At 44.9% G+C, this 12018-nt stretch overlaps 4 protein-coding genes across 5 annotated transcripts; 2 read left to right on the top strand and 2 right to left on the bottom strand.

Annotated features, from left to right (window-relative positions):
- Positions 1-159: 159 nt before the first annotated feature.
- LOC128762403 (oocyte zinc finger protein XlCOF6.1-like) lies at positions 160-1724 on the bottom strand. Its single transcript, XM_053870638.1, has 2 exons — positions 1643-1724; positions 160-1375 (listed from the first exon to the last, which is right to left on the bottom strand). Exons 1-2 carry the CDS (start codon positions 1722-1724, stop codon positions 261-263), a joined length of 1197 nt encoding a protein of 398 aa, XP_053726613.1. The 3' UTR covers positions 160-260.
- Positions 1725-2646: 922 nt separating this feature from the next.
- LOC128762515 (gastrula zinc finger protein XlCGF67.1-like) lies at positions 2647-4667 on the bottom strand. Its single transcript, XM_053870825.1, has 2 exons — positions 4504-4667; positions 2647-3993 (listed from the first exon to the last, which is right to left on the bottom strand). Exons 1-2 carry the CDS (start codon positions 4565-4567, stop codon positions 3257-3259), a joined length of 801 nt encoding a protein of 266 aa, XP_053726800.1. The 5' UTR covers positions 4568-4667; the 3' UTR covers positions 2647-3256.
- Positions 4668-4936: 269 nt separating this feature from the next.
- LOC128762472 (oocyte zinc finger protein XlCOF6.1-like) lies at positions 4937-7924 on the top strand. Of its 2 annotated transcripts, XR_008415557.1 has the most exons (3): positions 4937-5089; positions 5965-7683; positions 7770-7924. XR_008415557.1 is itself a non-coding variant. In XM_053870774.1 (2 exons), the coding sequence occupies exons 1-2, from the start codon at positions 5026-5028 to the stop codon at positions 7146-7148; spliced, it is 1248 nt and encodes a 415-aa protein (XP_053726749.1). In that variant the 5' UTR covers positions 4937-5025; the 3' UTR covers positions 7149-7924. The 2 variants fall into 2 exon arrangements, 1 of the variants encoding a protein (XP_053726749.1); XM_053870774.1 differs by having other exon boundaries at positions 5965-7924.
- Positions 7925-8621: 697 nt separating this feature from the next.
- Positions 8622-11280, top strand: LOC128762468 (oocyte zinc finger protein XlCOF6.1-like). Its single transcript, XM_053870766.1, has 2 exons — positions 8622-8740; positions 9302-11280. The coding sequence occupies exons 1-2, from the start codon at positions 8716-8718 to the stop codon at positions 10543-10545; spliced, it is 1269 nt and encodes a 422-aa protein (XP_053726741.1). The 5' UTR covers positions 8622-8715; the 3' UTR covers positions 10546-11280.
- Positions 11281-12018: the final 738 nt, after the last annotated feature.

Below are 12018 nucleotides of genomic sequence, written 5' to 3'. Positions count from 1 at the left end.
TCAGTCTTGAATGGTTTCATTTGTGCGGCTGATATGATGCGACTGTGGATTCGTTTACACACACACATTAAGGAGCTGTTTAGTCGAATATCTAGTTAGCCAACGATATCAGGTTAGCCAATGCAAACATCTGCAGGCTTCTCTTTATTTAAAGTCAGGACAAACAGACTTAAGAAACCAGTTCAAACATATACAGATTCTTGAGTCTCCGGGTCCGTATTAGCATAAGTGAAGTTTATTTTTGTCTGTGGACTCACAGCCTAGTGGGTGGACGACACACTGTCCTGCGAGTGGCTTCTCTCGTGTCTCCCCAGATTAGCTTTCTTGGTGAAACATTTCCCACATTCAGAGCAGGCGAGTCGCATCTCCCTCGAGTGTATCCTCATGTGCAAGTCAAGATGTCCTCTCTGAGCGAAGCATTTCTCACATTCTGGACAGGTGAACGTTTTTTGTCCTGTATGTGTTTGCAAGTGTTTCTTCAGTCTGTTTTTGAACGTGAAACCTTTTCCACACTCTGAGCATGTCAGTTGTTTTTCTTTGGCATGAATTCTCACGTGATACTTGAGATGACCGCTTTCTCTGAAGCATTTTCCACAAACTGAGCAGGCAAAGGGTTTTTCTCCTGTGTGTATTCTCATGTGTTTCTTCAAATTACTTGTTAAAGTGAAACATTTTCCACAGTGTGAGCAGGATAGTTTTTCTCCAGTGTGAATGCTCATGTGATACTTCATCTGGTTGCCACACCTAAAACTTTGGCCACACTCCGAGCAGCTGTAGGGTTTTTCTCCTGTGTGTATTCGCATGTGCTCCTTGAGATGCTTTTGCTGACCGTAAGACTTTCCACATTCCGAGCAGCTGAAGGGTTTCCCTCCAGTGTGAACTCTGAGGTGAAACTTGAATTGCACTCTGCTGGCGAAACACTTTCCACACGCTGAGCAGGTAAAATCATCCCCAGTGCATACTTTCCTGTGCTGAGTCAGCCCAGCCTTGGAGGAACATCTCTTTCCACATCCACGGCAGGTCAGGAGTTTCTGATGATCCCTCTTCTCCCTTCCAGAATTTGAACTTGACTGACTGTTGCTGTTTTCCCTCCAGTCTTCACTGTCCTCAGTGTCAGAATCGGACGAGTGCGACCTCTGGTGGTCGAACTGTAGCTCTGGATCGGAGTAGCTGGCTGGTTCTAGTCCTCCACAGTTGTCACCATCTGCTTCTACTTTCACGTTTTGAGTCAAACTGGGTGGAGGCTCCTGCTGTCTCTGGTGGAGCAGCAGGACTTGAGCTTCATCTTCCACATCTTCACTCTTCACAAGGATGCGAGGGAAGGGAAGGCTGGTCACATCCTTTTCTTCCGCTTCCTCCTTGATGTGTGGATTTTCTGTTGAATCACAGACCATAACGATGTGATAAAGAGACACTGAAGACATACATCATCGGTTCTCCAAACAAAATTGGGGCGGTGAAAGGAAATTTTAACACCTTAGCTACACCTTTTCTTCCATTTTTTCTTCTCAGGCCTTTCTCTCGGCTGGATCGTTTCTCCTCTGAACTTCTTCCGCTACGTCACGTTTCAGCGACGATGGACTCTGAATATCTAAACAGTACAGCGCCATTTGTGTTGGAACGAAGTGACGCAAGAACAAACCTCTCTGGTCGGACTGAACCGCGGCGTTCCGGACACCGCTCAGAGTTTGGCCGTGATCGTCAGTCTCCTGTTGTCTCTCCATCACTGCCGAATGTTTACTTCCTTCGGTGTTGCATTTTTATGTTCCGACAGCGAGACATAGTTCCGTTTTCCTGTCCCTCTCACTGCACTGTAGCGACTTTCTGAAGTTTCCATTACGGACGTCGCAGTTACACGACCGACGCGTTTTAAGGTCCCATGGCATGAGGTCCCCACACGGAGTGTTGAATCAAGATTTGGTCCCCATAAGGCAGTATGAACAAGTACCACGCACTGGAAATGAAATACTAGAGATGTATACGCCAGAAAGCCAGAAAACCTGTATTGTCGTTGTGCTGCATTAGGGGGTGATGTCCCGTTTAATAATGCCCAGTTTAATAATAAAATAGAAATACAAAGGAGATAGAGGACAAAACGTAGTGAACAGTTAGAGCATATAATTGTGTTCAGTTATTGCACAGAAAGGTGTATTTGTGATATACAACACATCACATGTGTAACAAGGGAATAATGACATACATTACACACTTGGTGTATCCAGATTACACCGATGCACAGTGGTGAAGAAGAACTGACAACTGTGAGAGCAGCCAGAGGGTGGCAGGTGAGGGTGAGGAGGGTCCTTGGTTCGTAGCTCAGCTGTGGCAGTGAGAACAGGCAACACTGTCCAGTGAGGGCAGAGAGCAGCCAAAGCAGTGCTATACACTCTGCTGCTGTACACCCCAACTGTGACTCACCAAGAGGCTCTTGAGAACATCACCAGCAGCTTGGCTTCCTGGTGTTGCACCTGAGCTCTCTCAGAAAGTAGAGTGGCTGTTGGGTGTTCTCCACTGCTGTCCAACTCCAGAATATGGAAAAGAAACAAGCGTGTCTCCAACGTCTGCAAAAGTCGTATAGCTGAGAAACAAGCTGAACAAGAATCTGGGACAGCATCTCTGGAATCTGCTTTTGGCCGATCCCGGTGGTATAACGCTAGATTTTGGGAGGCTGACGGTGTGATTTGCTCCCATTTGAACTCGATGCTGCTTGTAGAAGAGAATGAAAACAGGCAAATACCAGAAGACTGAAATGGGTCTGATGTCCTTCTGATCTATAGATTTATTGGCACCTGGAAGACCTCATTTTACATTCTGTCAGACAAAGACGTGTAAGACAACCATGGGACGTCAGAAATAAAACCACAACTTCCAGGGTGAGCAGCTTTTGACGCAGTATCTCCAGTTCTGGAATGTGTGTTGAGCACAAACTAGATGTGGATTGATGCATTCAAACATTGGCAGTGTTGTGGGAAACAGTGTTCAGCAGAAACTTGTTTATTAGTTTGTCACAAGCTTGTGCCGCTGACTCGTCTTGAACTATCACAGACGGCTCTCAGATAAACAGGGTCTGCTCAGAGCAGTTCCACAGAGAGAGATTCTAATGACATCCCTTTGGCAGTTAGAATAATTTGACTTAAGAACGCATAGAAAAGTATAACATTAACACTGAATCATTTAGTATAATGTGATGAATGCAGAAGTAAAGATTTATTTTATATGGATACATGAATGTGACTATACAAGACGAGCTCTGGGTCTAATGTCGTCGTCTCATGTGTTTCTTCATATCCCCTTTCTCAGTGAAACATTTACCACATTCTGAACAGCAGAATGGTCTCTCCCCGGTGTGTATTTTCATGTGTCTCTTCAGGTGATCGATCCGATTGAAGCGCTTGGCACAGGCTGAGCAACTAAAAGGTTTTTCTCCGGTGTGAATCCTCATGTGAGTCGTGAGACCCCCACACTGATAAAAACATTTTCCACACTCAGAGCAGCGAAAGGTTTTTTCTCCTGTGTGGATTTTCATGTGGGTCTTCAGATGGTCACTGCGATTGAAACATTTCCCACACTCCATGCAGTCAAACAGTTTCTCTCCAGTATGTATTCTTGTGTGCACTTCAAGGTTCCGTCTCTGACCAAATCTTTTCCCACAAAACAAACAAGACAAAGACTCTATTTCATCTCTTGTCTCATTGATCTCTAAATTGGAGACTGGCTGAGCCTCGTTCAAACAGTCACTGATCTCTGTTTTGAGCTCAGGTGAGAGCGGCCCCTGGTGGTCGAAGAGCAGAAGTGGATTTAAATATGTAGTTGATTCTGGTCCTCCACAGTTGTTTCTTGTGTTAGAGCTGCTGGTTGGAGGCTCCTCCCCTCTCACTTCGTTGTCATCTTCACTGTCCATTCCAACAGGGAAAGGGAACTTTGTGACGGCACCCTCCGCCTCTTCCTCTTTAATGTACGTAGGTCCTGCTTCTTCCTGGCCCAACAGCTGTGCTGCAGGGACACAAACAGACTTGAGATTCTCTCGCAACGTCAACATACGACTCTCTGCTGAATGGACCAGAATGTCTGCATGAAACATCTTTTAAAAACCAACATATCACCTCTCAACAACATTACATGAACAGGACATCGCGAGTGACAGCTTCGTCTCGACACCTCACGTGTCATTTTGACCTTTTTCATCAGGCTGACTACATTTATATCGTTACGTACTGTCTCAATAAATTTCAATGAAGTTTTGTGGGGCAGTTTGTGTCCTCGGGGCGCAATTTTTAAAAATCCGTGGGACTCGACCGAGATCTGGACCTTGGTTCCGTGTGGAGGAAACACTCTCCTCTCTTGGCAAAGTTTCACGAGATCAACCAGAAGAAACTCCTCACGGATCATTTCCTGTTTAAGCTCCGTAGCTACTAAGTATCTTTACCGACACCAACAGCGAACCGGACAAAAAGGCAGAAACCCCCCCACTAGAGCCACTGAGCAGCGAAGTATCGGACGAACCTCTATCGTCTGACTGGACCGTAGCTCTCCGGACCACATCCATAACTTTGCAATGAACTTCCATCTCGTGTTGACACTGCTGAACTGAACCTGATTGATCGGAACACCGATAAACTGTAGGAAAACTGAGCCTCAAATTGCCTTGAGCTCCTTTGTGTGTTTACTTCCGCTGGTGTCACATTATTAGGCTCCGACCGCGGAACTATAGTTCTCAGAGCTTAATTATCAAACCCGTTGTCCGTCCATTTTCTTCCCACCATCTCTGCTTTGACCCCCTTGTTGTTACCAAACATATTTCTGCGTCAATCGCGATACATCCATCATTTATTTATGGAGATAAAACAAGATAAAATGCCTCACGGTTGGATGGCGGAAGTCTCCTTCACTACGGTGACCGGATCCTAAAAGTGTGACAATAGCGGAAGTACATAGTCTAAAGAAGCGTCGGTTTCTTCAACGTTCCAAATCAGCAGCATTGTATTTAGAACAGAGTCTCTGACAGTGACTGGGAAACGAAAAGACATGGACGGTCAGCACGCAGTTCTGGAGGTGTTCCGGGAAACTGCGGTCCAGTCGGCAATGAGAGGTTCGTCCAAATGTCACTGTCTTTCACAACAGATGCCGGGTTCTGAACTTGTTTGAGGAACTCTGAGATCACAGAGTTGCGACTCTGCTGTTTCAAGGCCGTTGTGTGTCAGGGTGAACGTCCTGCTGTGGGAGACTTCATCTCTTCTAACTGCAAAATATTTGTTTTTTTTTTCATGAGCTTTTTAACATTCATATCCATGAAAAAAAAACTCGCAATAAATGTCACCAGAAATGGCACAAATGTCATTTAGGACGAGACACATGATTGGCTCAGAACTTCAGATTCATTGGGGGGGATTAGACCTGTGTTTTCATATGAGCACAAGAACACCCAAGGTGTCTCGAGCTCTCACCGATCATCAGCCATTCAAGTAGATACGTGTAAGCTGCATCATATCTTTGTCTGGACAGCATTAGTCTCCAATTTATCTGAAGTTGCAGCTTGTTTCTGCGCTGTGGAGACATGCTGTGTGATGAGGACGCTGTAGCAGGCTGCAGGTGCACAGGCCATGCTGCACAGCTTCCTTCACCTTAATGTTTTTGTGAGACATACTTTTATACAAGATGAAAAATACCTGACATTAAACCTGTTTACCGGTGACTGGTTTCATACCTCTGAATTTTATTCTGATGCAGTGGTGCATAGTTCCTTTCCTAATCCTGTCTCGCAGCGAACTGTGAAGGACCTCCTTGAGTCCAAATCTGATTGCAGTGGCAGGTGTGTCTCACTGCCTTCTGTTGTGTCTACCACCCAAGCTAATACGCTGATTTCACTTGGAATATTTCACATACATTTGATTGTAAAAACAAAGAGGGGAGGTGGCATGAATTACAATACACATAACCAGGTTCATGTTTGTGATGTCTTTGCAGAGTGGAGCTGCTGTCTGGAACAGGAGGAACCTGTTACTCCCCATGTGAAAGAGGAAGAGGAGGAGGAGCATGTCTCCAAGTTGAACATTGTTATAGTGAAGAGTGAGGATGTGAAAGAGGAAGCTGCGGCCACACTGCTCGATCAGTGCGAGCCTCGAACAAGCAGCTTGACTCAACACATGAAAATAGAAGCTGATGGAGAGGAGTGTGGAGGACCAGTCTGTCACTCTGACCACCAGAGATCGTCGTCTACTGAGTCTGACACAGATGACAGTGAAGACTGGAGGGAAGCGAGGATGTCTCAGGCAGGTCCACAGTCTGAGGAGAGAGATGATCACAGATCGCTTATTTGTTTGGGATGTGGGAAAATGTGTTCTTCAAAGACTGGACTGAGTCTGCACAAAAGAACATGCACAGACGGGAACTCTCTCTCCTGCTTGGTCTGTGGGAAAAACTTTACCAGTCGCGGTTGTCTCAAGACCCATGCAAGAATTCACACTGGCGAAAGGCCATTCTCTTGCACACACTGTGGAAAATGCTTTAATCGGAGCGGACATCTAATGAAGCACATGAGAATCCATATTGGGATCAAACCGTTTGACTGTACAGAATGCGGAAAGTGTTTTATTGAAAAACATGATCTGATGGCCCATATGAGAATTCATACCGGAGAGAAACCCTACAGTTGTCCAGAATGTGGTAAGACTTATAAACGTAAATTCCAAGTGACAATTCACATGAAAAGTCACACAGGAGAAAAACCATTTTGTTGTTCAGTATGTGGGAAGGGTTTCAGTCGGAGAGGGCATCTGACAGATCATACCAAGAGCCACACAGGAGAGAAACCCTTCTGCTGTGCAGAATGTGGGAAATGTTTTCCGCTGAAAAATCATCTGAAGACTCATATGAGGATTCACACAGGAGAGAAACCATTCATCTGTTCACAGTGTGGGAAGTGCTTTAAACAGGCCGAGCATCTTAAAGCTCACCTGAGAAGTCACACGGGAGAGAAGCCGTTTGTCTGTTCAGAATGTGGACGGTCGTTTAGCCAGAGTCAGCATCTAAAGACTCACATGAGAACCCACACTGGACAGAAACAGTTCAGCTGCTCGGTATGTGGGAAATGCTTCACGAAGAAAGCGTATCTTCTGGCTCACTTTGCTCGTCACTCAGAGAAACAGTAGAACTTCTTCCTTCACCTTAGTGTTTTTGTGAGCAAGACCGGACAGCAGGAATGGGTTGAGACCCCTCAGAGAGAGTGCTTTCTGAAAGCCCACCTGGAATGTCACGTCTCTCCTGGCATCGCTTTTGATGACTCAACTGTTGCATTAACAGCAGAAACTCACTGACCAATCAGTATCAACTGGAAAAGGAACAGCGTCTTCACACTGAATTGTGTTTTCACCTGGAGATGATAAACCAGTTCAGTTCATTTGAACAGTTAAGTGAAATGAACGTGGACCGTTTTTCCAGAATCATGTATTTGTTTGTGTTGTTTGATTTCACTCCATCAGATTTGTCATCATGTTCAGAAACTTAAAATTATGTCTTAAATATCAATGTGTGGAACCAGTAGTTTCTCTGTGTGATTACAAAGTACGACTGGCTTGCAGGTGGTCTGGTCAGTTCTTTTCACCAAAACTGCTCAAAATGATTCCACCTCTCGTAAAAACAAGAAATTCCTTTGTGTGAGTCGCTGATCTGATTCACTCCTTTGAGGTAAGGTTCAGTTCGTTTCAAATGTATCATTTAGAATCAGATCATGACCAAACTGTTCAAAAACATCTAAAGAAGACTTTTTACAGAGAGCGCGGATGATCACCTTGGATAGGAAATTCACTCCGCTGCCACATCCCCCTGCCACAGTACCATTGCACCTGAGTGTGTCTCTTGATAAGGATTCCTCATCCAGATTCCCAGCTCCCAACTTCCCAACTCTCCGCTTCCTCCCACGAGGATCAGAACATGCGAGCTCTCCTTAGCAGGTCATTTTGCTTCATGTCTCCTGTGTCCCCGTGAAGACAGAGGATTGGCCCTGAACTGTCCCAGGCCCTGTGCAGCTGCAACACCAGCCTAACCCGAGGGACATCACCAGGAAGAGAAACCAAATGGGCACCTCCAGACTCATAGCCACTGAAGGTCAGCCTTCTGCCTCGTGTTACCATCGGAATCATGTGTTTTCTGAAAGTTTCCAGTTGATGTTCAAATACAAACAACCCTGCTGATATTGTTTCCTCACAGGTGTCCTAGAATTTTATTTGCCACAAATAAAAAAATATTATTTTATTTATTTTGTGTTCAGTCTGTGTCACAACGATTAACCCACTAAATCACAAATCAGCATCTAAACCAGGGGTCTCAAGTCAGTCCTCAAAGGGCCGCAGTGGGTGAAGGCTTTTGTTTCAGCAGGTCACCTTTTCACCAGTCAGGTGCCTGAAGACTGTTGCCAGTTGATTGTGAGTCTGGTGCTGTTTGTTTCAGCTGCACCTGATTTGTGGACCAGTTTGAGAGCCCTGCTCTATACACTCAAGAGGAAATGGTTGAACATGATACTCTCCTCTCACACACGCGCATCCCGTCAGTCCAGCGGTTAACAGACACAGGGGCGGAACTACTTTCACTGACGCGGTGGGAAGCTTCATAGTGTGACACCAGCAGAAGCCATAGACAAAGGAGTGTCGGTGTTTTGAAGGTGCGGTGACAAATGAACATGGTTGAGTTCGAATCAGAACCTTAGACGGTTCGACACTGATGGAGAAACACCCAGAGATACACGGTAAGAGCAAGCTTCTTTGTCTGGTCGAGTCAGAGCGGAGAGGTTAGACGAAATGTCGCCGTTTGCTTTACATCAGAAGAGAGGTTCTTTGGCATGAGTGACCGCCCTGCCAACACTCTTTTACTTTTACGGAGTCATAGATTTCTTATTTCTTGCTTTTATTTGGTCGTCACGCAAACAAAGTTTGCTTGACAGGGCCGTGTAGGCAGTAGAAAACGGACAGTTCATCATGTCATACAATTCCTGTAACAGATCGGCACTGGATTTACCAAGGTTTTCTTTCTTTCAGAATAGCGCTACTGCCATCTGCTGTCCAGTTGAGCTGATTACTTCTGGAACATGTAACATGAAATACATTGATAAAAACGGGAGCTAGCGGGGTGAAGCAAAGTCCCTCTGAATAAGACAGTTGTTGTTTGCTATGGAGCTTAGCGCCTCCTGCTGGTCACAACGATATCATCATCTAGCAATGTGTTAACCCAACAGTTTGAAGCAATATCTAATTGGTTAAAGGTCGGAATATCTAGAGACACAGTGACCAGTTTGTTTGTGTTCCTGCAGATGTGAAAGATGAGCCACAGGAGTGGCACTGCACTCTGGACCAGGAGGGTCCAGAACCTCCACACATTAAGGAGGAAGAGGAGGAGGAAGAAGTCACCAACCTCCCTTTCAATATTGTTGTGAAGACTGAAGAGGAGGAAGAGAAACCGTCACTTTCACAGCTTCAACAGAGAGAGGAGGAGCCTCAAACCAGCAGCTCAACTGAACACTTGAAAACAGAAGGAGACGACTGTGGAGGACCAGAACTGGGCAGTGACAGAGGACCTCCTGTAAAGTCTGAACATCCGAGACCGCTCTCATCTGAATCTGATACTGATGACAGTGAGGACTGGAGGGAAAGCAGCGGTGCTCAGTCAGCTTCAAACTCTGTCAGTGAGAGGAAGGATGAAGCTGATGACGATTCACTCACCTGCTCCTCTTGTGGAAAACGTTGTTCCTCCAAGAGAGGACTCGCTCTGCACAAGAACACCTGTAAAGGAGAGTCTTTGACCTGCTCAGTTTGTGGAAAAACCTTCACTCAGCGAGCACATCTCAAAATTCACATGAGAATTCACACCGGAGAAAAACCATTCTCTTGCTCAGTGTGTGGCAAAGGTTTTAACCAGAAAGACTATCTGACAATTCACATGAGGAGGCATACAGGAGAGAAACCATTCTGCTGCACAAAGTGTAACAGCCATTTCATAAAGAAAGATAATCTGATGAAACATATGAGAATTCACATGGGTATAAAGCCGTTTGACTGCTCTGAATGTGGAAAGTGTTTCACTGAGAAAGGTGATTTAGTGATCCACATGAGAATTCATACAGGAGAGAAACCGTTTAGCTGTTCTGAATGTGGCAAACGTTTTAATCAGCACGGCCGGCTGTCTATTCACATGAAGATTCACACTGGAGAGAAACCATATAGCTGTTCGGAATGTGGGAAATGTTTTCACCAGAATTCCCATCTGAAGACTCATATGCGAATCCACACAGGTGAGAAACCGTTCAGCTGCCCCCAGTGTGGCAACTCTTTCAACCAAATGGAACATTTGAAGGTGCATATGAGAGTTCACACTGGAGAGAAACCGTTCAGCTGCCCTCAATGTGGCAACTGCTTTAAGCAAAGGGAACATCTGAAATCTCACATGAGAGTACATACCAGGGAGAAACCTTTCAGCTGCTCAAAATGTGCAAAATGTTTCTCAAAGAAAGTTTATCTTGAGGCTCATATGAAGCAACATACAGAAGAGCAGCTGTGATTGAGTTTTTAACACCATAATCGGCATGACCAGCCACTAAGTTAACGTCATCATAGGGACTGTGAGGCTCCCAGTAAACAAGATTGGGTTTTACCTCAGTCAATGGCCAATCCATGCATGCAAGACAAGCAGCTCTTGGCTAGTGTGACTACCTGACACTTGCAGTCATCATTCTTGTCCATTAGGTGTTTGGGATATTTCTTCAAATGTACATTTGTATATCTACAGAACCCTGCCGTTTGTCTCTCAGTTTATAAGTCTGTCATTAACTGCTCCATAATTTCCCCAGGGAACCTCTTATAGGGATGAATAACCAACTGCCTGTCCGTCTACATAACTGTAAAAGTTTCAGGTGTGTTTTTTTGGAAACGTGGGTAATAGGACAAAGAATGTGGAGTATACATTGATGTCTTTCTTGGTTGCCATCTAATCCTGGAGACCCAGGACTGCCATCTTGCCCATTGGACTGCAAGTCCAATGCCTTTGTTGCTTGGTTTCTTCTGCCACCTGGTGTCCTGTTGAGATCATTTGAACTGTCGGTGAGATTTTTCAAAACATATCTGATCAAGTAGATAAAATAACTATCTTTGGGTGAAAGTCACAAAACAGAGAGGAATGAGGTGCAGACGGGTCCTTTGTGTGTGAACTCTTGACATGCATTATTTATCCGCTCATTTTCATATGAATTTATAGTTTGATACGAATTAAAGTGACTGTAAGATGCAATAAATATTCCTCCTGGACATCAGAATGGATGTGGTGTCTTCAAGACCATGGCAGGTAGAGACTTTTGGTTGGAACTGTGTGGTCAAGTCTGTGATGAATGAAGAGCAGAAATGAGGTTTCAACATCACCACACAAAGTGATCATAACGCACCACTGAACTGGGAGGAATACACACGGACGAAACCAGGGGAGCAGAACCTGATATGAATGATGTTGAAATGAAACATGTTCGGAGGTCAAAGCACACTCACCAGGAGGGCCCCCAGTTGAAGAGGGTGACAGAATTGAGAGACATTGGTCTATGTCAGTGACAAAACAATGGCACTGCTTTAAACACTTGAACGTAAAACATTTCGCATATGTCACAGATATGTCCTGAGGATATCTGTAAGTGGCTCCATTAGACCTAACGAATTATGAGCTGCTGGAGACACTGCAATGATAGATGGTTGTTAATCCCCTCAAGCACCGTCCCTTCTCCTTGAAGAGGTTGGCTATCTCTAAATATCTCAGCAACGTTTATCTTTCAATGAGATATGTCAGACTGCCATCAGAAATGTCTCCAAAAATAGAAAGAAAGAAAACAAATAAACAATTCTGATGCGGAAAAAGTAGACAGAGTGAAAGAGCCTAGCTCCCACCCAGAACCAGACACTACACTAAACCAAACTGCCAAACATCTGTCAAAACGGAAATAGATCCATTAATTGTAACATCCAGGGGAAAAGCGAGGTGGTTTAAAATCCA

Source organism: Synchiropus splendidus, chromosome 7 (assembly GCF_027744825.2).
Source record: "Synchiropus splendidus isolate RoL2022-P1 chromosome 7, RoL_Sspl_1.0, whole genome shotgun sequence".
Taxonomy (NCBI): Eukaryota; Metazoa; Chordata; class Actinopteri; order Syngnathiformes; family Callionymidae; genus Synchiropus; species Synchiropus splendidus.
Note: the sequence above shows the minus strand (reverse complement) of the source record. Positions and strands in the feature narration are given on the sequence as shown.

Bases quoted from the DNA above. Each gene is read 5' to 3' on its own strand.
- LOC128762403 (XM_053870638.1), bottom strand. From the start codon at position 1,724: ATGGAGAGACAACAGGAGACTGACGATCACGGCCAAACTCTGAGCGGT. The intron at 1,376-1,642 runs GTTTGTTCTTGC...GTGATTCAACAG, and splicing joins GGTTCAGTCCGACCAGAGAG to AAAATCCACACATCAAGGAG.
- LOC128762515 (XM_053870825.1), bottom strand. From the start codon at position 4,567: ATGGAAGTTCATTGCAAAGTTATGGATGTGGTCCGGAGAGCTACGGTC. The intron at 3,994-4,503 runs GTTCGTCCGATA...GTGTCCCTGCAG, and splicing joins GGTCCAGTCAGACGATAGAG to CACAGCTGTTGGGCCAGGAA.
- LOC128762472 (XM_053870774.1), top strand. From the start codon at position 5,026: ATGGACGGTCAGCACGCAGTTCTGGAGGTGTTCCGGGAAACTGCGGTC. The intron at 5,090-5,964 runs GTTCGTCCAAAT...ATGTCTTTGCAG, and splicing joins GGTCCAGTCGGCAATGAGAG to AGTGGAGCTGCTGTCTGGAA.
- LOC128762468 (XM_053870766.1), top strand. From the start codon at position 8,716: ATGGAGAAACACCCAGAGATACACG. The intron at 8,741-9,301 runs GTAAGAGCAAGC...GTGTTCCTGCAG, and splicing joins GAAACACCCAGAGATACACG to ATGTGAAAGATGAGCCACAG.